General features: G+C 49.9%; 2 protein-coding genes across 2 annotated transcripts in view; one reads left to right on the top strand and one right to left on the bottom strand.

Moving 5' to 3' along the window:
• Window positions 1-3,867: 3,867 nt before the first annotated feature.
• Window positions 3,868-7,737, bottom strand: ing1 (inhibitor of growth family, member 1). Its single transcript, XM_038818222.1, has 2 exons — window positions 7,022-7,737; window positions 3,868-5,088 (listed from the first exon to the last, which is right to left on the bottom strand). Exons 1-2 carry the CDS (start codon window positions 7,155-7,157, stop codon window positions 4,394-4,396), a joined length of 831 nt encoding a protein of 276 aa, XP_038674150.1. The 5' UTR covers window positions 7,158-7,737; the 3' UTR covers window positions 3,868-4,393.
• Window positions 7,738-8,613: 876 nt separating this feature from the next.
• Window positions 8,614-24,927, top strand: part of cars2 (cysteinyl-tRNA synthetase 2, mitochondrial) — a 105,879-nt gene continuing 89,565 nt past the window's right edge. The window contains exons 1-2 of the mRNA XM_038818210.1: window positions 8,614-8,903; window positions 11,261-11,311. Of these exons, the coding sequence (XP_038674138.1) occupies window positions 8,710-8,903; window positions 11,261-11,311 (245 nt within the window). The 5' untranslated portion in view covers window positions 8,614-8,709. The remainder of the gene's footprint in view (window positions 8,904-11,260; window positions 11,312-24,927) is intronic.

Here is a 24,927-nt window from a genome sequence, read left to right as displayed (position 1 = left end):
ATCGATCCTGTGGAAGATTCTCAGATGACAGAATTACGCCGCTCGACAACAGAAAAACCCGCTCAAAAGACTCAATTTACAATTGTCCAACATATATAATGTTTAGTTAGAATTTAAGACTGAGTAACTTCGCTATTGAAGATTGTACAAAGTAGTTAAAGGGGGAGGGATGTGGTGATTTGTGGTAATTGTTTCTTTCAGGGCAACACAGCAGAGTAAGGGTCACATGGCTTGGGAGACCAATTGGAACTCAAAGTGGGTAATCACCCTTGGGGTTGGCGTGCTCTCTTGGACATGTAGGGAGCTGGATGCTGTTTCCTATTAATAAATCCTTTTTGTTTTCATAAATGGGAGTCTCTGAAAGTGCATCTTTACAGGGGGTCAGAGAAAGAGGGGCACAGAGGAGAGAGAGAGGGAGAGGTAGTGAGGTTGGGGAAGAGAGGGAGGGAGGGGGGAGAGAGAGTGGAGAGTCACCGTCACCTCCACGATTTTGCAATCCTCCCCCATGATTGATAAAAAATGTAAACATTGCCCCTCGCATGAAAAGGTTGGACAATTTCCGCTATAAATCATCATTCAGAGGGCTATAGATTAATCAAGAGTAGCCAGAGTGGATTTGTTAAGTGTCTGACTAACTTGATGAAGTAAGAAAAATATTCAGTGAGGATTACATTGTTTGATATCGTCAACGTGGATTTTAGTAAGACTTTTGACAAGGTCCAACATGGCAGACTAATCAGAAAATTAAAAGCTCAGGGGATCCCAAGGGGAGTGGCAAGTTGGGTCCAAAATTGGCTGAGTGGGAGGAATTAAAGGGGTAATGGTTGCTGGGTGTTCTTGTGACTGTATGCAGTGGGCTGCTAAAGGGCTCAACAGTGCCCCCTGTTGTTTGCAGTTGTCTCTCGTGTCCATCAATGATTTGGACTGAAATGTAGGAGGTATGATAAAAGAAGTTTGTAGATGATACAAAAATTGGCCACGTGGTTGATAGCAAAGAGGATGGCCGTGGATCGTAGAAAGATATCAAATGGACGGGTCAGGTGGGCAGAAAAGAGGCAAATGGAATTCAATCTGGAGAAGTGCGAGGTGATGTGTCTGGGGAGGGAAAACACAAGGGAACCCACAATAAATGGGATGCTGTGAAGTGTAGAGGAACAGAGAGACCATGTCTGAAGGTGGCAGGACAGGTAGAAAAGGTGGTTCAAAAGGCAGATGGAATAATTCCTTTTATTAACAGAGGTATAGAACGTATGACTGATGAGGCTGAATTTGGCTGGGTTGTATTTGTCTTGCATTTTCTATTCCGGACACCCCTGGGCAATTTTCCACATTGCCGGGTAGATGTCAGTGTTGTCGCTGTACTGGAACAGTTTGGCTGGGGGTGCGGCAAGTTCTGGAGCACAAGTCTTCAGTACTATTGCCGGGATATTGTCGGGGCCCAAAACCGTTGCAGTATCCAGTGCCTTCAGCCGTATCTTATTATCATGTGGAGTGAATCGTATTGGCTGAAGACTGGTATCTGTGATGCTGGGGACCTCTAGAGGAGACAGAGATGGATCATCCACTCGGCAATTCTGGCTGAAGATTGTTGCGAATGCTGCTGCCTTCTCTTTTGCACAGGTGTGTTGGGCTCCTACAGCATTGAGGATGGTGATATTTGTCCATCACCATTCACCGCTGGATGTGACAGGACTGCAAAGCTTCAATCTGATCCATTGGTTGTGGAATTACTTAGCTCTGTCTATCACTTGCTGCTTACGTTGCTAATTTTGCATTTAGTCCAAAGTTGTAGCTTTGCAGGGTTGAGTATCTCACTTTTAGATATGCTCTTCCTAGCAGGTCCTCCTAACTACAAGGCCCAGTGCCTCATGTCTTCTAGGGCAAGCTTGTTCAGTGGCGATAAAAGAGCAGTCAGCTATCCTATGTACAGATAGTGCCATGGCCTCCCTCAACACTTCCTCCAAGTGACGTTTGACATAGATGAGTATCCGGAGGATTCTTCAGCCAAGAGCAGAGTCTGTGTGAAATCAGATTCCCTTCACATCGACACAGGAAAAACAACCCTCACCTGCCATGCTCCCCTCCCACAATCATTCAAAATACTATGAAAACTTTCAACTCTTTTTTTTCAGTAACTGAAATCCCAATGTCCAAAATAAGCTTTTAAAAAAATTACCAGAATATTAAATATACAAATTGAATTGACGTTTACTTTGTCTAGTACCTTCGTTAAAATCTCTTAACGAAGGTCTCAGCCTTTCTCAAAAGCCTGGGATTGGAGAGTGATTTTAACTGTTGCAGTTATTAGGAATGGGATGGGCTGTGAAACAGGGCATCAAGCTGTTATCCCCAGGTTGAATTTAACCCCCAAGAATCAATCTCCAAACCCCATATTTAACTTTTACAAAGATCCCCTTGAAAATAGTGGAGATGCCGGCGTTGGACTGGGGTGGGCACAGTAAGAAGTGTTACAACACCAGGTTAAAGTCCAACAGGTTTGTTTTGAATCACTAGCTTTCAGAGCACTGCTCCTTCCTCAGGTGATTCACCTATCCACCTTAAGTGGATAGAAAAAGAATTGGGTACTCTATTAAAAAAGACAATGTACATGGTAAAGGCAGTTAAGCGCCTCCCCTGGTTTCCTTGCCTTATTCCAGATATATAATATATATATTTCACTCAGAGGGTTGTGAATTTATGGAATTCTTTACCCCAGGAAGATTGTGGATGCTCCATCGTTGAATATATTTAAGGCTGGGCTAGAGAGATTGTTGGTCTCTATATGGGGAGCGAGCGGGAACATGGAAGGTCCAGGTCACCTGTGATAACATGAATGGCAGAGAAGGTTCAATGGGCCATGTGGTCTATCCTGCTCAGATAGATATTTGAAGAAAGGCAATTATGTAAACGTGGCAAATTTAAAAGTTGCATGCTAATTAACCTGCGATGAGACATTACTTTGAGATGGCTGAACAATGGTATCTAATCGGGGCAAACAGTTCCCAAATTAGATTCAGTTGCTCAATGTAAATGGAACATGAGAAATGTTCCTGAGCAACTCCCGTTAGAAATGAGGGCATATAAACAAGGCTTCTAACAATCCCAGTCAATCTGGTTGAGTTATTGGAAGTCACTGGGTTGATGGATGAAGATTGCTCTGTAGACTTTGCATATTTGAAATTTCAAGAAAGCTGTTGATAAGATGCCAGATGGAGTCCTCTAGGTTTGTTGGCCAGATCCTGGGTTGGATATTTTCATGTATCAATTTTAATTTATATTTCATTTATAAATTAAATAGGCAAATTTATAACCGAGGAAACAGTAGAATCAGTGAATTTTGTCAACATTTAAGCAGAGGAGCTCGAGAAAGCACATTTAAGTTATTACATCACTGCCACTGGTGGGAGGGTGCAATTACAGTGTGACATGTTTACATAGCCAGTTTCCATTATAAGTGAGGATGTGGGAATTTATTCAAATGTGGAATAAAAACCTGAAACAAGGTACGGTTTTGAAGATAGGTATTGGACAAAACACAACCAATACAGATGCTTCTGTACTGTTATATTCCTGATATAAAATCACATTTATAACAAGGACTTTTCAACCCTGGGGTTTCCTGCATTTGGAAAGGCAGACTCTCAAAGAGTCCAACCATCACCGGCTACCCCTGAGAGGAGGGAAATAGTGAGCCAGGGCTGATGAGGAAGGGTGGTGGTGTGGGCTAAGGTAGAAGGGGGGTGTGGGGAAAGCTGTCGGTATGCATCCACCCGTTCCCAAACAAATGTGGGAAAAGTACAGGAGATGGAGAGAGCATCATCCCCAGCAGTCATTGGGACGATGTAGAAATCACACGCACAACTGCCAGGCATTTCAATCATAGGTTTTTGTTTATATATATATCACAGCTGTACAGTTTTCCTGTAGAACAAGTAACAATAAAATTATTTCTTACAATATGGCCTATGCTGATGATTCATACACTATACATGAAAAGCTCGCACCTGTACATTTATACAACATTTGAGAAACTAAAAAAAGGAGCTATTTCTGATAAATATGTTAATAAAATCATTTCTTCCTCGTTTTGTTTTGTCCTGGTGGGGATGAAATATTGATAATAAAAGATAATGAACATTGACAGTTTTTTCATTGCCCCAGGAAAGTGTGTGTTGTTTTTACAAAACAGAAAGAGTCCATGAGCTGGACGAGACTTAAAATCCAGGGCTGCCTTATTGGCTCACCCCCACTACTTTGGAAAAAAAATAAAAGATAACTGGTCTCCGGAGGGAATGGCTCCTTCAAATACACGCTCACCATCCTTTCACGTCTCAATAATAAATATACATTAATTTGCATTACTGTACAGATAGCAGAAAGGCTGGTGCTGCAACTACCTGGTGTAGGCCCTTTCCTTTTTGGATTTTTCCAATGCTTTGTCCATGGTTTTCTCATTCTCTCCCCTGCATTTGGGACAGTACCATTTTCCCTTGGGTTTGTGGTTCAAACTCACACAGGAGAAGTGGAACCATTCGATGGGGCACTCCTCATTGTCACAGCCAATCATCTCACCGTAGGAAACCTGGTTGCACAGGCAGTAAGTGGGCTCATTGGGGTCAATGGGAAGGTCCGCCGGGGATGCCTCCCTCTCCGCCTTGGCTTTGGATCTCTTCTTCTTCTTGGAGGTCTTGGCTTTCTTCTCCTTTGGCATTCCGGCACTGCTCTCCTCGTGGTCGTGGTTGCTGGACGTGTTTTCTCGGTTCTCATTGTTACGCTGTCTTCTGGACCTCTTGGCACTGGGTTTCTCCACTGGTGTCGTGCCCTCACTCCTGGATCTCTCCAGTGAGGACTTGTTGTTGGCGTCGTTGCTTTCGGCACAATTTTCAAAGAGCTCGACGTGGCTCTCCACTTGCCGGCTCCGGTTCTCCACCAGCTCAACCATCTGGTTAACAATCTGGATTTTCTCGTCCCCGAGCTCCTGGCTCCGGATGAGAGCCCGCTGGATGTAATGGAGGATCCGCCTGCGCTGAACCACATCGGTCTCCCTCTTGTGCTTCTCGTAATATTCATCCAGCTCCTTCAGGAGGTCTGGAGACAAAAGCAAGGAAGAATTACAATTATAAATCCCCTCATATCCTCAGCAGACAGCAAAGACTTTTTAGTCAATGAAATATATTTGAAATATAGTCACTGCTGCAATGTAGGAAAAATTGCAGCCAATCTATGCACAGCAAGATCCCATGAACAGCAATATGATCATTCTCAGATTATTTCATCCACAGATGTTGATTAAAAGTTAAATATTAGTCCGAGAACAGCAGGGACAACTTACACAAATCTTCTTCGAGATACTGTCACAGGATCTCTTTGATATCCACCCGAGAAAGCAGGCGGAGCTTCGGTTTTACATCTCGTTTAAAAGACAGCACTCCCTCAGTACTGACCATCTGACAGTGCGGCACTCCCTCAGTACTGACCCTCTGACAGTGCAGCACTCGCTCAGTACTGACCCTCTGGCAGTGCGGTGCTGCCTCAGTACTGACTCTCTGACAGTGCGGCACTCCCTCAGTACTGACCCTCTGACAGTGCGGCACTCCCTCAGTACTGACCCTCTGACAGTGCGGCACTCCCTCAGTACTGACCCTCTGACAGTGCAGCACTCCCTCAGTACTGACCCTCTGACAGTGCGGCACTCCCTCAGTACTGACCCTCTGACAATGCAGCACTCCCTCAGTACTGACCCTCTGACAGTGCGGCACTCCCTCAGTACTGCCAGAGCAGATTTTATATTCTGCCTGTTGGTTTTTATTTCCCATTTGCAGCACCCGCAGTGTTTTGCTGCAATGTCAGCCTGGGGTTTGCTTTGTGGAGTGTGTGTCTGGGTACAAAGTGGGAGGGAGAGTGTGAGCCAGCTGTTACCCCCCCCCCCCCCCCATTGTGCCCACAGCAGCTTCACCGCCCTGCCAGGCGCTCCACACACCCAGCCCTCGGCCTGGGAGCCGGGGGGCAGTGTCCGGACTCCAGGAGGGCGGGAGGTCAGTGTGCGGAGGGTCAGTGTCCGGAGGACCGGTGTCCAGTGGGCCAGTGTCCGGACCTTTCCCTCCTTGGGGCTAAAATGGAGGCAGTGTGGGGGCGGAGCCTCCTCCGGGCCCCACCCCCCACCCACCCCTGATTGGCGGGCCTCCCGTCCAATCCATGCTCGGGACTCTGGGCGGACTGTGGTGATGACGTAGCCAATGGGAAGCGGGTGCCGCCCCGTGTTGCAGTGATTGGTGGGTGTGCCAGCCAATGGGAAGCGGGTACCGCCCCTGCTGCAGTGATTGGCGGGAGGAACCGCCTATCAGCAGGTGCGGCCAGCGAATCAGGAAGCGGAGCCTGTCCAATCAGGGCGGGGCTATGCTGATGAGCAGCGCGGGGTATAAATGGCGGCTGCGGCGCGGCTCCGGACACAGGGAGATGGAGTCTCCGCCCGTGCAGTATCGGGCCCAGCTCCGGAGACCGCTGCCCCTCGCCGGGCTGCGCCCAGCTCCTCCCCTGCCCCCCCCTCCCCGCACACACTTCCTGCAGCCCCAGCCCGGTACAGCAGGGGAGGCTCAGCCGGTTCCCCTGCACCCTCCCCGGCCGGCAGCCCGCCTGGGCGGACGGGGGGTTACAGCCGCTGCCCCGGGCGGGGGAAGGAGCGAAGCCTCCCCGGCTTGTGCTAGCCGGGCTCCGGCCCTCCCTGGTCGCAGCAGCAGCTTCATTCTGCTTTCTGTCAAAATGGCTGAGTTATAAACATCATCTTTTGTTCCGCCCGGGATCTGACGCTGCGCCTCCCTCCCTCCAACCCTCACTCCCTGCAGCAATGCCTCACTCCAACTCACTTCAACACTCACTCTCCTCTTCGCTGCCTCATTCGAAAACTCACTCCAGCACACACTCCTTCCGCACTCTAACTAAAAAAACAATGATGGCCGGACTCTGTGTCCGGAACACGCAGCCCGGGGAGACAGAGCCCGGCCGGGGACAGGGTATTGGTTACCTTGGTATTTTGCATCGATTTCCCTCATCAGAGACACGTTCCTCTGGAGATCGAAAGGCAGAGACTCGATTGAATCCAGATAATCTTCCACATAGCTGACCAGGTGGAGCTGCTCCCCGTTGGCAGGACTCAGCATCTTGCAGCTACATTTGTTATGGGCAGGGGGCGGGCGGAGAGGAGGGGGCTCTGGGCGGGGGTTCCCGGGGGGGGGGGTGGGTTGCTCGGACCCTGGCTCCCTCTCTGTCTCCCTCTCTGTGTCTCGGATCCTCCGCTTTGTAAATTCTGGTGCTGATTATTGGGGGTTCCCAGGAAGGAGGGCAGGTGCGGCCCGGGTGGCCGGCAGTGTTACCCCCCACCCCCTCTCTCGGGCACAGTGCGATCCCAGTCCGGGAGCTCGGGATCAACGTGGAAACCCGGACCCAGTTTGAAACACTTGGGGAAGACTGGCCTCAACTGCGCAGGCGCGCCCGCTCATTAGCATAGCGCTGCGCAAGCGCGCCCGCTCATTAGCATAGCGCTGCGCAGGCGCGCCCGCTCATTAACATATCTCCACCGGCTGACCGGCCTCCATCCGAATCTAATCTTCGCTCCCCCCGGGATGGATTTCACGCCCGTACGGCAGGCGCTCAGCACGATGCCGCGTCCTTCCCTCCTCGCCTCCCCCATCCTCAACCCCCGGCTCTTTAACCTTTAGGTGTTGATGGGCGTGATAGGGGTCCAATCAGACCGCGATTCACCAGCGCCCGGTCCAATCATCAGCGGGAGGTGGGCGGGTCCTGCCCGCTCCAGCCCCGCCCCGCCGTCCTGTCAACAGCCTGTCTGAACGCACTGCGCATGCGGGCGCGAGGTGGCCGGCGGGATCTGTAGTTCGTCTGTCCCATTGGCGCCATGACAACCACCGCCGGAAGGACTACAGCTACCAGGAGGCCGCGGGTGAGCGGCCTGTCAGATTTGAAATGAGCGGGCAAAAGGCGGGCAGGGTGAAAGGTCAGCTCCGGGGGGCGGGGCCCAGCACTGCACTGGGGGGAGGAGCCGCCTGGTTGCTATGGAGGCGCCGGTTGCTAGGCTGCTCCCCAGGAGGACGCCCGCGGGGCCCGTCTCGGACACTGCCGGGCTGGGCCCCGGACGCAATTATTGAGCACAAACCAAACCAAGGCAGCACCTGTGGAGAGACTAACGGACTTAACGTCTGGAATCTGAGTTCAGAGCGGAACCGAAAACGCCTCCTTCGCCGCGAAACAGTCACTGATCCCCGGGAGAGAGACAACCCTGAGGGGGGCGGGGCCGGGGGTAAGGAGGGCGGGGCCGGGGGTAAGGAGGGCGGGGCCGGGAGTAAGGAGGGCGGGGCCGGAGGCGTGGCCGGGACCGGAGGCGTGGCCGGGGTGCGAGGGGGCGGGGCCGTGGCGGGGGCGGGGCTGTGACACGGGGCGGGGCTCAGGTCGGATACTGGCGAGAAGTTCTGGAGTCGAGGGCGTGGCCCTCGGTTGAGGGGCGGGGCCAGACGTGCTGATGACCGGGGGCGGGGCCACACGAGCTGGGCGTGGCTGGATGACCGGGGGCGGGGCTATGCAGATCTGTATCTTGAGCCCCGCCCCCTGCCGCTGCTTGGCAACCGCCGCCATTTCAGACCGGGGCCTTCTCCCCAGCCTCCTGGCAGCGGAGCTCGATTGACAGGCCAGCCGGCCAGGATGAGGGTGCTGCAGGCCTGCCGCCGCGGTTGGAGCTGCCGAGACTCGAGGCCGGCCTGGCAGCAGAGTGAGGCCGCACGGGGCAGCAGCAGCTGGCAGCAGGCGAGCGGACACCCCACCGGCCTGCGGGTCTACAACAGCCTGACACGGTGTAAAGAACCGCTGGTGCTCGCCCAGCCGGACACCGCCTCCTGGTACAGACAGCATAGAACATACAGTGCAGCAGGAGACCATTCAGCCCATCCAGTCTGCACCGACTTCCACCCTAACCCAGTAACCCCTCTGAACCTTTCTTGGACAGTAAGGGCAATTTAGCATGACCAATCCACCTAACCTGCACATCTTTGGACTGTGGGAGGAAACCCACGCAAACACGGGGAGGATGTGCAGACTGCGCACAGACAGTGACCCAAACCGGGAATCGAACCCTGGAGCTGTGAAGCAACTGTTCTAACCACTGTGCTGCCGTGCTGCTCTCAGCACTGCTCCAAGTCCTCGAAGACAGTGCACCGCCCGTCCCGGCTCAATGCACAGCTCCCTGTGACAGTGCATCGCTCCCTCAGTACTGACCCTCTGACAGTACGGCACTCCCTCAGTACTGACCCTCTGACAGTGCGGCACTCCCTCAGTACTGACCCTCTGACAGTGCGGCACTCCCTCAGTACTGACCCTCTGACAGTGCAGCGCTCCCTCAGTACTGACCCTCTGACAGTACGGCACTCCCTCAGTACTGACCCTCTGACAGTGCGGCACTCCCTCAGTACTGACCCTCTGACAGTGCGGCACTCCCTCAGTACTGACCCTCTGACAGTGCGGCACTCCCTCAGTACTGATCCAATGACAGTGCAGCACTTCCTCAGTACTGACCCTCTGACAGTGCGGCACTCCCTCAGTACTGATCCAATGACAGTGCAGCACTTCCTCAGTACTGACCCTCGACAGTGCAGCACTCCCTCAGTACTGACCCTCTGACAGTGCGGCACTCCCTCAGTACTGACCCTCTGACAGTGCAGCACTCCCTCAGTACTGACCCTCTGACAGTGCAGCACTCCCTCAGTACTGACCCTCTGACAGTGCTGCACTCCCTCAGTACTGACCCTCTGACAGTGCAGCACTCCCTCAGTACTGACCCTCTGACAGTGCAGCACTCCCTCAGCACTGACCCTCTGACAGTGCGGCACTCCCTCAGTACTGACCCTCTGACAGTGCGGCACTTCCTCAGTACTGACCCTCTGACAGTGCGGCACTCCCTCAGTACTGACCCTCTGACAGTGCGGCACTCCCTCAGTACTGATCCAATGACAGTGCAGCACTTCCTCAGTACTGACCCTCTGACAGTGCGGCACTCCCTCAGTACTGATCCAATGACAGTGCAGCACTTCCTCAGTACTGACCCTCGACAGTGCAGCACTCCCTCAGTACTGACCCTCTGACAGTGCGGCACTCCCTCAGTACTGACCCTCTGACAGTGCAGCACTCCCTCAGTACTGACCCTCTGACAGTGCAGCACTCCCTCAGTACTGACCCTCTGACAGTGCTGCACTCCCTCAGTACTGACCCTCTGACAGTGCAGCACTCCCTCAGTACTGACCCTCTGACAGTGCAGCACTCCCTCAGCACTGACCCTCTGACAGTGCGGCACTCCCTCAGTACTGACCCTCTGACAGTGCGGCACTTCCTCAGTACTGACCCTCTGCCAGTGCAGCACTCCCTCAGTACTGACCCTCTGACAGTGCGGCACTCCCTCAGTACTGACCCTCTGACAGTGCGGCACTCCCTCAGTACTGACTCTCTGACAGTGCGGCGCTCCCTCAGTACTGACCCTCTGACAGTGCAGCACTCCCTCAGTACTGACCCTCTGACAGTGCAGCACTCCCTCAGTACTGACCCTCTGACAGTTACCCATTGAGCCATGATTGATACATCAATAATTTTTTAATGCTTCACATTTTTCTTTATTACAGTTCATTTTGCCTTATTTGAGTTTTGACTATGACCAATGGAAGCAAGTGCTTTAGATTGGTGAAATGTTAGAAGGCAGTATTGCAATCGTGCTGTGTTAGCAGCGAGCATTTGGAAGCACTTCCTTGCTTAACAGTTATGTTTTGAAGAACCGGGCAGTGAGCATTCACAGTGCTGCTTCTAGTTGAGATGTCACTTCATTTTTCGGAGCATCGGGAATGGGTTGTTCATATAGCGTGACTTTCATATAGGATATTTCTGCACTTTGTGCAATATAAAGCAACTGTCTGTTAATTGTTAATTTATGTTGAAAATGAATTTGAGTGATGAGCTTGATTGTCTTACTGGGTTTTGCCTGAAGGTCAGGACATTTTCCAGAGTTGGAATGATGATGACGGGGAGGGAATGCGGTGTTGCGTACAACATTAAACAAGATATCTGTTAAGGTTTTTGAGTCTGTTTAGATAAGCACTTTTGAATAAAGTCAAAATAGGAAGATGGTGCTGGGGCTATTTTGTGTTTTGGAAGTTAGGAATAATTGAAGTGTTGGTGTATTCTGGTAAAGCTGTTCTTGTGTATCTTTTGACAGGTACAGCTGTGGGCCGACTGTATATGACCACGCTCATCTTGGGCATGCAAGGTAAATATGTTACATTCCTGGCCACTGGACAATGTGTGTTTGATATTGGAAATTCCGTTGTCAGGGGCATTAGTAAAGGACAGGCAGGACCATAAGTATTAGGAGCAGGAGTGGTTTGTATGGCCCATTGAGCTTTCTCTGTCATTCAGCAAGACCATGGATGGTGTTCAACTTCAATTCCACTTTCTCTCCAAATCCATTAAATGCATTACACAGCAACCGAGTATCCATAGTTCTCTGGAATAGAGAAGGCCAAATATTTACAACCCCATATCTCAGTCTTGAATGGCTCACTCCTTCTGAGGCTCTAGACACCCCAGCCATGGAAACAAACAGTCTCTCACCTTCTACCCTGTCAAATCATCTCAGAACCTTTAATGTCTTCATGTGATCGTCTCTCATTCTTCTCAACTCCAGAGAGTTTGGGCCAATTCTAAACAACCTCTTTTCACTGGACATCCCTCTCATCCCGGGAATCAACCGAGTCAATCTTTGTTGCACCTCCATTCTTGGGTAAGGAGACGAAAGCGGCACAATATTCCAGGAAGTGTTCCCAATGAAAGCCAATGCCTCAACGCATCGAATTCTCCCACCCTCACTCCTCCTACCTCCATTCCTCCCTCCACTCGGCTTGGCTCTGCCCACAGTTTCTCCTTCCCAACATCTTGCCAATTCTGAAACCTAGATGATTGTCCCACAGCCGCAGTTGGAGGTTTATTCAGTGTATTGGGATCATTGTAAATTATGCACCAGCCGTTCATGTTTTCAGTTCTAAAGTATGTGGCAATCAAAGAATCACTTTTGAATTGTAGGAAAGTATGAATACGTTTATGAAGAGCTCCCTGACTTCAGCCTTGCATTTCGTCCCCCGCTAATTGGAACCTGTGTTACTTTGCCTACCTTTTAATACCAATTTATTCTAATGCCCAGCTTCAGCACCGACCTGTAAATCCCTGGTCAGGAAGACCACTGATGTCTGATTTAGTGGGAGTACAAAGAGGGTGGAGTCAGGAAAATCTAGAAATTGCTGGCATTACAGAACCAGTTGGAGTAATCGTAATGACAAAGGGATAGAGTGACAGACACGGTGTGTTTAAGAGACCAAGTAAGAGCGAGTAAAGTACATGAGGGGAGTGACAGAGAGTTGGGGAATAAGCTTCAAAACGGAGTATTGATCAAAGACAGTGGAAGGAAAGACAGTCTAGGTTAAAAGCAAATTTTGCTTTTTCAGTGTTGACAAAGAGTGATCCAGACTTGAAACGTTAGCCCCCTTCCCTGTCCACAGATGCTGTCAGATCTGCTGCGATTGTCCAGTATTTTCTGTTTTTGTTTAAGAAAGTCTAGGTGTTGCACTAACTCCACAGGATAAAATAAATCTCTAAACATTTGGGGGAAATGCGCTTTAATATTTATATTTTTTTATATTCCTGCTTTTGAGCTTTCCAGCCGGTGCATTAGCCCAAGCACCTTAAAAACAACTCACTATTTCAGATCTGGATCAGCACAGGCTGACGTTTAAAAGAGGAGTACCGTGCAGGTCTTGTACAATCCTGCATTTATCTTAGATCTCCTCACATTATTGATTTTAAAGTGAATAGCCAAATATTTTCCAATCTTTCCTCGGAACCAAGTTTCCTCTGCTGGTCATGAACTTTGTTGGTTATTGTGTCCATCTCTTCAGCACTGGACAATCTCCTTTGTGCCTTGGTGATGGGAATTGGGCACTTCTGCCAGTTGTGGTCTGATAGTCCAAGGGACTGCAGTGTGATTTAGACATTTATAAATGAATAACTACCCCCTTCAGATCACTGCACACAACTTCAACTGTCTGATGGGCAGACAATTTTTTCACACAGCATGTGTATCAAGCACACACAATAAAATCACAATCACTTCATAGCATCTCACACAATATATAGCACAGGAAAGGCCATTCAGCCAGAGGGTCTGTGATGATGCTTCTATGTCACCCATGACTCCTCCCATTCCGCCTGCCACACCTCATCTTTCTATTCCCTTTTCTTTCATTTATTCTTCTTGTTTCCTTTTGAAAGCATCCAGACTGTTTGCCTCAACCACTTCCTGTGGTAGCGAGTTCCACAAGAAATTTCTCCATTGGATTTATTCATAACTCTGGTATTTATGGTCCCTGGTTTTGGATTGTCTCCCAGGACACACCATTCTTTCCCTGTCAGTCCTGTCTAACTCATTCATAATTTTCAAGAGTTCCATCAGGGCCCCTCAAAGACTTTTCTAAAGAAAATGCCCCAATTTGTTCCATCTTTCCCGACAGCTGCAATCCCTCCGTTCTGGCACAATCCCTGTGAATCTTCCTTTCCACTTTCTCCAGTGCTTCTATGCCTTTTAGTATGGAGACAGCGATTGTTCACAGTACTCTGTGAACAATTCAAACTTCACTACTTTGAATTCCATACTCTGAGAAATAAATTCCAGAGCTTTGTTAACATTTTGAATTGTTTTGTTAACCTGCAAAGCTGCTTTTAATTATTCACCTGTATCTCTTTGCTCTTCTACATCATAGCAAATAAATGAGGTAAATTATTCTACTTATTAAAGTGCCTCCCTCACCTTTATCTGTCATTCATTTAACCATGACCCAATCTGTGAATTTTTAATACCTCCTTATATTACATTGCATATTCTTCCTCAATGAATTTTTTTCGTCCCAACCTGCTCCATGTTACATACATATACATAGAAGATAGGAGCAGGAGGAGGCCTTTTGGCCCTTCGAGCCTGCTCCGCCATTCATCACGATCATGGCTGATCATCCAACTCAATAGCCTAATCTTGCTTTCTCCCCATAGCCTTTGATCCCATTCTCATCAAGTGTTATATCCAGCCACCTCTTGAATATATTCAATGTTTTAGCATCAACTACTTCCTGTAGTAATGAATTCACAGAATTTACAGTGCAGAAGGAGGCCATTCAGCCCATCGAGTCTGCACCGGCTCTTGGAAAGAGCACCCTACCCAAGGTCAACACCTCCATCTTATCCCCATAACCCAGTAACCCCACCCAACACTAAGGGCAATTTTGGACACTAAGGGCAATTTATCATGGCCAATCCACCTAACCTGCACATCTTTGGACATCTTTCCGCAGGCTCACCACTCTTTGTGTGAAGAAATGTCTCCTTATCTCTGTCTGACATGATTTACCCTGAATCCTCAGACTGTGACCCCTGGTTCTGGCCACACCCTTGTTCTTGTTCATGTTCTTGTGCTAAATGTAAAATCCGTAACAATGAGCTTTGTTGAACTGTGTTAAAGCTTCGTCATAAATGGGAGACAATCAAACCACTTCACTGTCTCTGAGCCTATCTGACATAATTTGTTCGAACCATTTTAACAGCTGTTAATTTCTCATCTATCCACTGGACACGCCCCTACGTACCAACTTCATAACTTAACTACACTAACTGATTTACAAAGAGTAAGAGACACTGATGTCACAAGCAACATATCCTTTAAATCGCTGTTGTAATAAATTGATTAAAAATGTAATTGTTTTAAAAACAATTTGAAGCTTTTCACAAACTTGTGATGAAAAATATTTGCAAAAAATAGAAGAAACCCATTGCTAAATGAACCATAGGGTGTGAATTAAGTGAGTGGAAAAGACATGTATGAATTTTCAGCATTTATTAATGCTGATTTCAAGTGGCATATTCTAAGTCTTGGAACATTCTGCAATATATGCATTAGAGCTGCATTTATATCAGAAGCTTAACATTAGTGGGGAGTCGGGTGCTCAGAGTTTGTTTAGTATAAATTGGCTAATAGGACTCAAACCGACTGTGCAGCGTACAAAACTCCTCTAGATGGTGTACTGAAACCGTATTCCAGCTGGATTCATGAGCGCTTGCTTGTTGTGTAAATGCACATTTAAATTGTAAACCTGTGCCACAGTCTGCAGTGCTGGCTTAAACAAGAAAGTATGACATTTTCTTAAGCTAATCTTTGCTCTCAAAAAGTGGGGGGAAATTTTCTAATGTGCAATCTTCTGACCACATAACAGGAAAAGGGAAGGAATGAAATCCTACACAACTGTATTCAGACTATCTTAAGAAAAGCTGGAAAATTACTAGATTCATAGAAACATAGAAAATAGGTGCAGGAGAAGTCTATTCGGCCCTTTGAGCCTGCTTTCCTATTCATTATGGTCATGGCTTATTATCCAACTCAATAGCCTAATCCTGCTTTCCCCCCATATCCTTTCAGTCTGGTAAACCTTCGCTGCACTCCCTCTCGAGCAAGAACATCCTCCCTCAGATAAGGAGATCAAAACTTGACCTCCTCTTGGGAAATAAGGAAGGACAGGTGACAGAAGTGTTAGTGACCATAATTCCATTAGTTTTAAGATAGCTATGGAGAATGATAGGCCTGGCCCAAAAGTTAAAATTCTAAATTGAGGCAAGGCCAATTTTGATGGTATTAGACAGGAAGTTGATTGGGGGAGACTGTTGGCAGGCAAAGGGACGGCTGGTAAGTGTGAGGCTTTCAAAAATGTGTTAACCAGGGTTCAGGGTGATCACATTCCTTTTAGAGGGAAGAGCAAGGCTGGCAGAAGTAGGGAACCCTGGATGACTCGGGATATTGAGGCCCTGGTCAAAAAGAAGAAGGAGGCATATGACCTGCATTGGCAGCTGGGATCAAGTGGATGCTTTGAAGAGTATAGAGGTTGTCGGAGTAGAGTTAAGAGAGAAATCAGGAGGGCAAAAAGGGGGCATTAGATTGCTTTGGCAAATAAGGCAAAGGAGAATCCAAGGCACTTATACAGATACTTAAAGGGCAGCACAGTGGTAGCAGGGTCCCAGGTTCGATTCCCGACTTGGGAATTATCCCCGTGTCGGCGTGGGTTTCCTCCGGGTGCTCTGGTTTCTTCCCACAAGTCCCGAAAGACGTGCTATTGGGTAATTTGGACATTCTGAATTCTCCCTCTGTACCTGAACAGGCGCCGGAAGGGCCGCAGGGGAAAGCCTGGAAACTACAGACTGGTGAGCCCAACGTCTGTGGTGGGTAAGTTGCTGGATGGTATTCTGAGAGACAGGATCTACAGGCATTTAGAGAGGCAAGCACTGATTAGGGACAGTCAGCATGGCTTTGTGAGTGGAAAATCATGTCTCACTAATTTGTTTTGAGTTTTTTGAAGGGGTAACCAAGAAGGTAGATGAGGGCAGTGCAATCGACGTTGTCTACAGAGACAGGAGATTCAAAAGTTGCAGGAGCTGGTGATTGAACGAGAGGAGGAGTCCACTGCAATGGCTTTGGAAATTAGCATTCTACAGAACAGCCAGAAACGACTGCTGGAAAAGGTAGAAGACCTGGAGAACCGGTTTCGCAGGCAAAATATCCGAATCGTTGGGCTGCCAGAGGGAAAAGAGGGATCAGATGCGGGTACGTATGTGGGGAAGATGTTGGAGGAGATGGCTGGAGCTGATGTGTTTGACAAGCCGCTGGAGGTGGACCGGGCACATAGGGTGCTCATGCGCAATTCCCAGGGTCATGAGCCCCCGAGGGCCATGGTGGTGAGGCTACATTGATTCCTCGACAAGTGGGCCTGGCAGACTAAACGGTACATGTGGGAAGAATCGGAGATCCGTGTGTACCAAGACGGGACCAGAACTCTCAATGAGGAGAGCAAGTTTCAACAAAGTTAAGGCGGCCCTGTTTGTGAAAGACATTCAATTTGGACTGCTATACCCAGCTCGTCTTTGGGTGACCTACGAGAACTAGGAGCTGTACTTTAACTCGGCGGAAGAGGTGGCTACTTTTATGAAGGACAATAATCTGCCTTAAGGACTTTTAAATTCAAACTGTGGTGGACTGAGTTTGGGGGAAGGGAAAAAGCGGGGCGAGAGAAAAATCGTTTTTGTGTTTTGTTTTGTCTTTTTTAAGATTTCAATCTTTTAAATTCTGTGAGTTAAGTCACGATGTTTGGGAAGAAAAGGATTTTTCTTGTGTAATTTGATTTTGATTTATTGCTTTATGTTCTGGATTACAGAGAAAAAACTTGCGACGGGGGTTTTTTTTCCCCTGTAAAAAAGATGGTGGATCCTTGCATGCATAATTTTGCTTAAGCTGCTTGAAGCTTCTTCTATTGTGTTTGATTCTGATTGAAGGTGATGGGACTGATAAGAATTAGTTAAAGGGGGAAGAGGTTGGCTTTGTTGCCTGTGCGTCGGGGGATGGTTTGTTTGTTTTTGGGGATTGTTGTTACTGTGTTGAGTGCTTGTGCTATGTTTAGGGGAGATGGAATCTGGCAGATGGCATGTTTTGTGGCGCCAGAGGGTGGGATCTGCTGGGCTAGCTGGACAGCTGGTCCATGGGAGCAAAGTGGGGGAGAGCTGAGGAGAGATGGCTGGGGAGGAGGGGGGACTGCTGACGGGTAAGGGACAGCTAGGAGACTGGAGATGGAGATCAGATGGTGGTCTGTTGAGGGGCGGATCAAGTGAGGTGCGGAACACGGGCTAAGAGCTGGCCTAGAAAAGGTCATGGCTGATGGGGGGGGCAAGAGCCCCCCCCCCCCGACCAGACTGGTTGCGTGGAATGTTCGTGGACTGAACGGGCCGGTCAAGAGAGCCCGTGTGTTCGCACACCTGAGACAGTTAAAGTCGGACGTGGCTATGTTACAGGAGACACACTTGAAGCTAGGAGACCAAATTAGATTAACGAAGGGTTGGGTTGGGCAAGTTTCATTCAGGACTGGACTTTAAAACAAGGAGGGGTGGCTTTCCTGATTTAAAAAAAAAGGGTGACATTCGAGGTGGGGAGGATAGAGGCAGACCCGGGAGGCAGATTTGTTATGGTTAGCGGGAAGCTAGAGTGGTGCTGGTGAATATATATGCCCCAAACTGGGATGATGTCACGTTTATCAGGAAGGTGCTGGGAAAGATCCCAGACCTTGACTCGCACCGGCTGATCATGGAGGGGTGATACGATCCTGGACCTGAGATTGGACCGGTCGAGTGCTCGGTCGGGGAAGCTATCAGCAATGGCAAAGGAACTGCGGGGTTCATGGAGCGCATGGGAGGGGTGGATTCATGGAGATTTGAGAGACCAAGGAGCAGGGAATATTCATTCTACTCCCATGTATATAAGGCATACTCCAGGATAGATTTCTTTGTACTAGATAAAACACTTTTGGCAGGGGTTGAGCACACTGAGTACTCAGCAATTGTGGTTTCAGATCATGCAGCACACTGGATAGACCTACGGGCAGGCACGGGAATGACCCAGCACCTACAGTGGAGACTAGATACAGGGTTGTTAGCGGATGAGGAGATCTGTGAGCGAGTGAGGGAGGCCATTCGGGGGTACATAAAGATCAATGACACGGGAGAGACTGCAGCTGGGGTGGTCTGGGAGACACTGAAAGTGGTCATTAGAGGGGAATGTATTTTGATTCGAGCCCACAGGGATAAAACTGAGCGGTTGGAGCTGGACAGGTTGGCAGGAGAAATCTTTCAGGTGGACAGGAGATAATCGGAGTCTCCGAATGAGGAGCTTGTGAAGGAGCATTAGAGACTTCAAATGGAGTTTGGGCTCCTTTTCACAGGAAAGGCGGAGGGTCAGCTGAGGAGGGTAAAAGGGGCAACATATGAACATGGGAAAAAGCTGGCAGGATGCTGGCACATCAGCTGAGGAAACAGGAGGCGGCAAGAGAAATAGGGAAAATGAAGGATTTGAGGGGAAGACAGTGACGGACCCGGGGGCGGTGAATGACGTGTTCCGGGAATTTTAGAGCTGGCTATACGAGTCAGAACCCCCGGTTGGGGAGGAGGGCATGAACCAATTCCTGGGGAGGCTAGAGTTCCCGAAGGTAAATGAGGAGCTGGTGGAGGCCCTGGGGGGCCCGATTGGGCTTGGGGAGGTGATAGATGGACTGGGGGCGTTGCAGTCGGGTAAAGCCCTGGGCAGGCACCTGACATCGAACATCTAACCAATCGATTGATTTGAATTCCCCAATAACGGGACAATATCTCGATCACTGGGGCGGTTCTTGGGACTCATTGTTTTGGGCCTCTTTGGTGTCGAAAGGTCTGGCCTTCCATTCAATGTATCGATTAGTGTTACCTTGTGTCTTTTGTGCCTGTGGATCGCCCGGTATCGCCTCATTAATATGCTAACTGTTTCTTTTCATAGTGTTGTCTGGTTTCAGCAACAGCCAAAATGGTTTCTGCAGCAGTCCAAATATACAAGCACTCTGCAAGCTGCTTGCCTTTTACAACCTGTCCATTTTCCCTGCATTCCTTGCAATCTTCCATTTTGTGTTTGGGCAGTGGTCACCCTAGGTGGCTACACTCCCTCCTTGTGATCCTCATGAGGAATCATGAAGGATCACCCAAGGTCGGTGTCTTTGGGTTCCCTGATCACAGCGAGTCCCATGGCCTCTATACTTTCCTCAATTATGGCACAAAAATTTTTACCTAACAGTCTCTGGTTGGCGCTATGTCAAAGGGGACATGCATTACTAGGGAACCTCTAACTATCCTTTGTAAACTACACTCCCTTACACATTTAAACATTCTAACTTCCTATCCTTAAAACATTATCATTACACTCCATTTCTGACTCGGCAGTCGAGCTCAGAACATTACAATACACCCGCAAAGGTCTTTATTTACAACATCAAATCAAATTGAAATCCTTTATTACACATCAAGGGGTTGAGGGGATTGGTGGAAGCCAAAAATAGGGGATTGTACTATGTAAATGGTTGAGGCGCAAGAGCGGGAGGCTCTCCTTCTCCATTTCCTTAACCTGAGTGTCTGCACTACGATGCAGAGAGCTGCTATCACCAAAAGTGATTCAATGACGTATGAAAGGGAGTACTAGTTCATGAATTTTGTGCACTAGGTCTGGTCATTGCTGTTCATTACTGGGCTTTGAGAAGTTGGTGTCTGTGAAACATTAATGGCGGAGGTCATAGGGGAAAAATGGTTTGCGTCCACGCGCAAAAATATAAAAACAATAACTAAAAGCATGTAGTTCATCATCTCGGTCTTCGTTCTTTTCTTCCTTCAGGCCTTTGTATTGCTGATCTTGCTCTGATCCTTCCTTCGAACGTTCGAAAGCTATGGGATCAAGCACAGTATCTGTCAATAATTTGTTTAATACCTGTAATGTTAGTGTATCTGTCCTCTCATTCCAATTGTCCCTTAAATGAATGGCCAAGTCACACCCTGTGACTGCCCTCATTTTTTTTTTCCAAAAGCGAATTTAGGACCAGACATACACCTAACATCTGTGCCACTGCGAGCAGTCTCGCAGGTTTTTTTGAATTACCATCCGGATGTTCCTGGATGTAAATAGCATAGGGAATGGTGGCCGAAGGGCTACCTTAAACAAAAATGAAACCAAACTTTAGAAATGAGAAAGCCGAATGAGTTGCGTATGGGCCGCGACAGGTAAGATTTGAATGGGATCCCCGGGTAGGGCGTGCTGTGCTGTACCCGAGCTTAGTTGACCAGAGGGGGGGTCCTCAGACAGGGCGGGTCCTCAATGCCGTTTCTCCACTGCCTGAGCGACCTGGAACGAACGGGCATGAATGTATTCATTGTGAATTTGCAGCCTCTATTCCCAGAATAGAGGGGCACCTAAAAAGGGGGAGCCAAGATGCTCCTAGTGGGGTGAAGGGTGAAGCCTTAAGCTGGGCTCCAGACATTGCAGCTGAGTCAAGTTCTCAGAAATTTCTGCGGACAAACTTTTTTTTTTTTAAATACTTTTTATTGAAGAAATTTTTCAGAGTACAAACATTTTAACCCCCCCTACATTTGAATTATATCAAAACAAAGTCAAACCCCCCTACTTAACAAGAATCCCCCCCACCCCCTACCCGCGCGCCCCCCCCCGCCGACGAACCGGCCACCCGACCATCTTGTCATTTCTGGCAGTGTCCTCGGGCAGGCCTTGCCCGTGACACCACTGATACCGTGTTTCCTTCGTTGCTACCCCCCCCCCCCTCCCCCACACCCTCCCCCCCCCCCCCCTCCCTCCCGCCCTCCCCTCCCCTCCCGGGTTGCTGCTGTCACAACCTCAGTTTCTATCTCTGATCTAAGAGGTCCAGGAAGGGTTGCCATCGCCTGAAAAACCCCTGCACCGACCCTCTCAGGGCGAATTTGATTCTTTCCAATTGGATGAAGTTTGCCATGTCGTTTAACCAGGTGTTAACACTTGGAGGCCTTGCGTCCCTCCACTGAATCAAGATCCTCCTCCGAGCCACCAAGGACGCAAAGGCTAATATTCCAGCCTCCCTCGCCTCCTGTACCCCCGGCTCCACCCCAACCCCGAAGATCGCAAGTCCCCATCCTGGCTTGACCCTGGACCCCACCACTCTCGACACCGTCCCTGCCACCCCCTTCCAGAACTCCTCCAGTGCCGGACATGCCCAAAACATGTGTGCATGATTCGCAGGGCTTCCCGAACATCTGACACACCTGTCTTCACCCCCGAAAAACCGACTCATCCTTGTCCCCGTCATGTGGGCTCTATGCAGTACCTTAAATTGAATGAGACTCAGTCTCGCACATGACGACGACGAGTTGACCCTCTCTAGGGCGTCTGCCCATGTCCCATCCTCTATCTGTTCCCCCAGCTCTACCTCCCACCTGTCTTTCAACTCCACTACTGGTACCTCCTCCACCTCCTGCATAATCTTATAAATGTCCGAGATCTTCCCCTCCCCGACCCAGACCCCTGATAGCACCCTATCACTCGCCCCCCTGTCGGGAAGCACGGGAAACCCCTCTACCTGTCGTCTGGCAAATGCCTTCACTTGGAGGTACCTGAACGTGTTCCCCGGGGGGAGCCCGAATTTCTCCTCCAGCTCTCCCAAGCTCGCAAACCTCCCCTCTATAAACAAGTCCTTCAGTTGCCTAATGCCCACCCTCTGCCAGCTCAGAAATCCCCCTCCTGTATTTCCCGGTGCAAATCTGTGGTTCCCTCTTAGTGGTGCCCTTATCAAACCCCCCACTTCCCCCCTGTGTCGCCTCCACTGCCCCCAGATCTTGAGGGTGGCCGCCACCACCGGGCTCGTGGTATACCTCGTGGGAGGGAGCGGCCATGGTGCCGTTACCAGTGCCCCTAAGCTTATGTTGCCACAGGACGCCCTCTCCATACGCTTCCAAGCTGCCCCCTCCCCTTCCATCATCCACTTTCGTACCATCGATGCATTTGCCGCCCAGTAATATCCTGAAAGATTGGGTAACGCCAGCCCTCCACTATCCCTACTCCGCTCCAAAAAGACCCTTCTAACTCTAGGGGTGCCATGTGCCCACACGTACCCCATGATACTACTCGTTACCTTCTTGAAAAAGGCCCTAGGGAGGAAGATGGGCAGACACTGGAACAAAAACAAGAACCTCGGGAGGACCGTCATTTTAACTGACTGCACCCTCCCTGCCAGCGACAGCGGCACCATGTCCCACCTCTTAAACTCCTCCTCCATCTGTTCCACCAGCCTAGAGAAGTTCAGCTTGTGGAGGGTCCCCCAGTTCTTTGCCACCTGCACCCCCAAGTACCTGAAACTTTTTACTGCTCTTTTGAAGGGGAGCCTCCCAATTCCCTCCCCCTGGTCTCCCGAGTGTATTACAAAGACCTCACTTTTCCCCAGATTTAATTTATATCCCGAAAAGTCCCCGAACTCCGCTAGTATTTCCATAACCTCCGGCATTCCCCCCTCCGGGTCTGCCACATACAGCAACAGGTCATCCGCATAGAGCGAGACCCGATGCTCCTCCCCTCCCCTTGTCAGTCCCCTCCACCCCCCTGAACCCCTCAGTGCCATCGCTAACGGTTCAATCGCTAATGCAAAGAGTAAGGGGGATAGGGGACATCCCTGCCTAGTACCTCGATGGAGCCCAAAATATTCTGACCTCCTCCCGTTTGTTACCACACTCGCCATCGGGGCCGAATAGAGCAGCTTTACCCACTTGATAAATCCCTCCCCAAACCCAAACCTTTCCAACGTCTCCCACAAGTATTCCCACTCCACCCTATCGAATGCCTTCTCCGCGTCTAGCACTACCACTATCTCCGCCTCCCCCTCCACTGCCGGCATCATGATCACGTTTAACAATCTCCGGACATTTGTGTTAAGTTGGCGTCCCTTCACGAACCCCGTCTGGTCTTCATGTATTACCCCTGGCACACAATCCTCTATCCTGGTTGCCAGGACCTTTGCTAACAGCTTGGCATCTACATTTAAGAGGGAGATAGGCCTGTAGGACCCGCACTGGACCGGGTCCTTGTCCCGCTTCAAAATCAAGGAGATCAGGGCCTGCGACATTGTTGGGGGCAAAACCCCCCCCTCGCGCGCCTCATTAAAGGCTCTCACCAGCACTGGGCCCACCAAGTCCACAAATTTCCTGTAAAACTCCACCGGGAACCCATCCGGCCCCGGCGCCTTCCCCGCCTGCATCTGGCCTATCCCTTTAATTAGCTCCTGCAGCTCTATCGGCGCCCCAAACCCTTCTACCAGCTCCCCCTGTACCTTTGGGAACCTCAATTTGTCGAGAAAGTTCTCCATTCCCCCTCTCCTCTTCGGCGGTTCAGACCTATACAATTCCCTGTAGAAGTCCCTGAAGACCCTATTCACCTCTTGCCCCTTCTGCACTACGTCCCCACCCCTCTCTCTCACTCCCCCAATCTCTCTGGCTGCATCTCGCTTACGAAGCTGGTGTGCCAGCATCCTGCTCGCCTTTTCCCCGTACTCATACGCCGCACCCTGCGCCCTTCTCCACTGCGTCTCCGCCTTCCTAGTGGTCAGTAGGTCGAACCTGGCCTGTAAACTGCGCCGCTCCCTCAGTAGCCCCTCCTCTGGTGCCGCCGCATATTTCCTATCTACTTCTAGGAGCTCCCCCACCAGCCTCTCCCTTTCCTGCCTCTCCTTTCTCTCTCTGTGTGCCCTTATGGAGATCAGCTCTCCTCTAATCACTGCTTTCAGGGCCTCCCAGACTGTCCCCACCTGCACCTCACCCGTGTCGTTCGTACCCAGATAGTTCTCAATGCCCGTTCTAACCCTTCTGCACACCTCTTCGTCCGCCAACAGCCCCACATCCAGGCGCCACAACGGGCGCTGATCCCGCGCCTCCCCCAATTCCACATCCACCCAATGTGGTGCATGGTCCGATATCGCAATGGCCGAGTACTCCGTGTCCTGCACTCTCGGTATCAGCCCCCTGTTCAATACGAAAAAGTCTATCCTGGAGTACACCCTGTGGACGTGGGAGAAAAAAGAATACTCCCTCGCCCTAGGCCTACCAAATCTCCATGGGTCTACCCCTCCCATCTGCTCCATAAACCCCCTTAACACCTCTGCCGCTGCCGGCCTCCTATTCGTCCCTGGAACTCGATCTATCCAGCCCAGGGTCCAACACCGTATTAAAGTCCCCTCCCATGATCAGGCCCCCTGCCTCCAGTCCCGGGATGAGGCCCAGCAGGCGCCTCATAAAGCCTGCGTCGTCCCAATTCGGGGCATACACATTCACCAGCACCACATTCTCTCCCTGCAACCTACCCCTCACCATCACATACCTGCCCTCCTTGTCTGCCACCACTTCTGCCGCCACGAACGACACCCTCTTTCCCAC

The sequence above is a fragment of the Scyliorhinus canicula genome, chromosome 14, assembly GCF_902713615.1.
Source record: "Scyliorhinus canicula chromosome 14, sScyCan1.1, whole genome shotgun sequence".
NCBI lineage: Eukaryota > Metazoa > Chordata > Chondrichthyes > Carcharhiniformes > Scyliorhinidae > Scyliorhinus > Scyliorhinus canicula.
The sequence above is the reverse complement of the archived record's forward strand: the minus strand, read 5'-3'. Positions and strand labels throughout refer to the sequence as shown.

Excerpts from the sequence above, each read along its gene's own strand:
- ing1 (XM_038818222.1), bottom strand. The coding sequence starts at position 7,157 with ATGCTGAGTCCTGCCAACGGGGAGCAGCTCCACCTGGTCAGCTATGTG. Across the intron at positions 5,089-7,021 it reads AATCGATGCAAAATACCAAG|ACCTCCTGAAGGAGCTGGAT; the intron begins GTAACCAATACC and ends TTTTGTCTCCAG.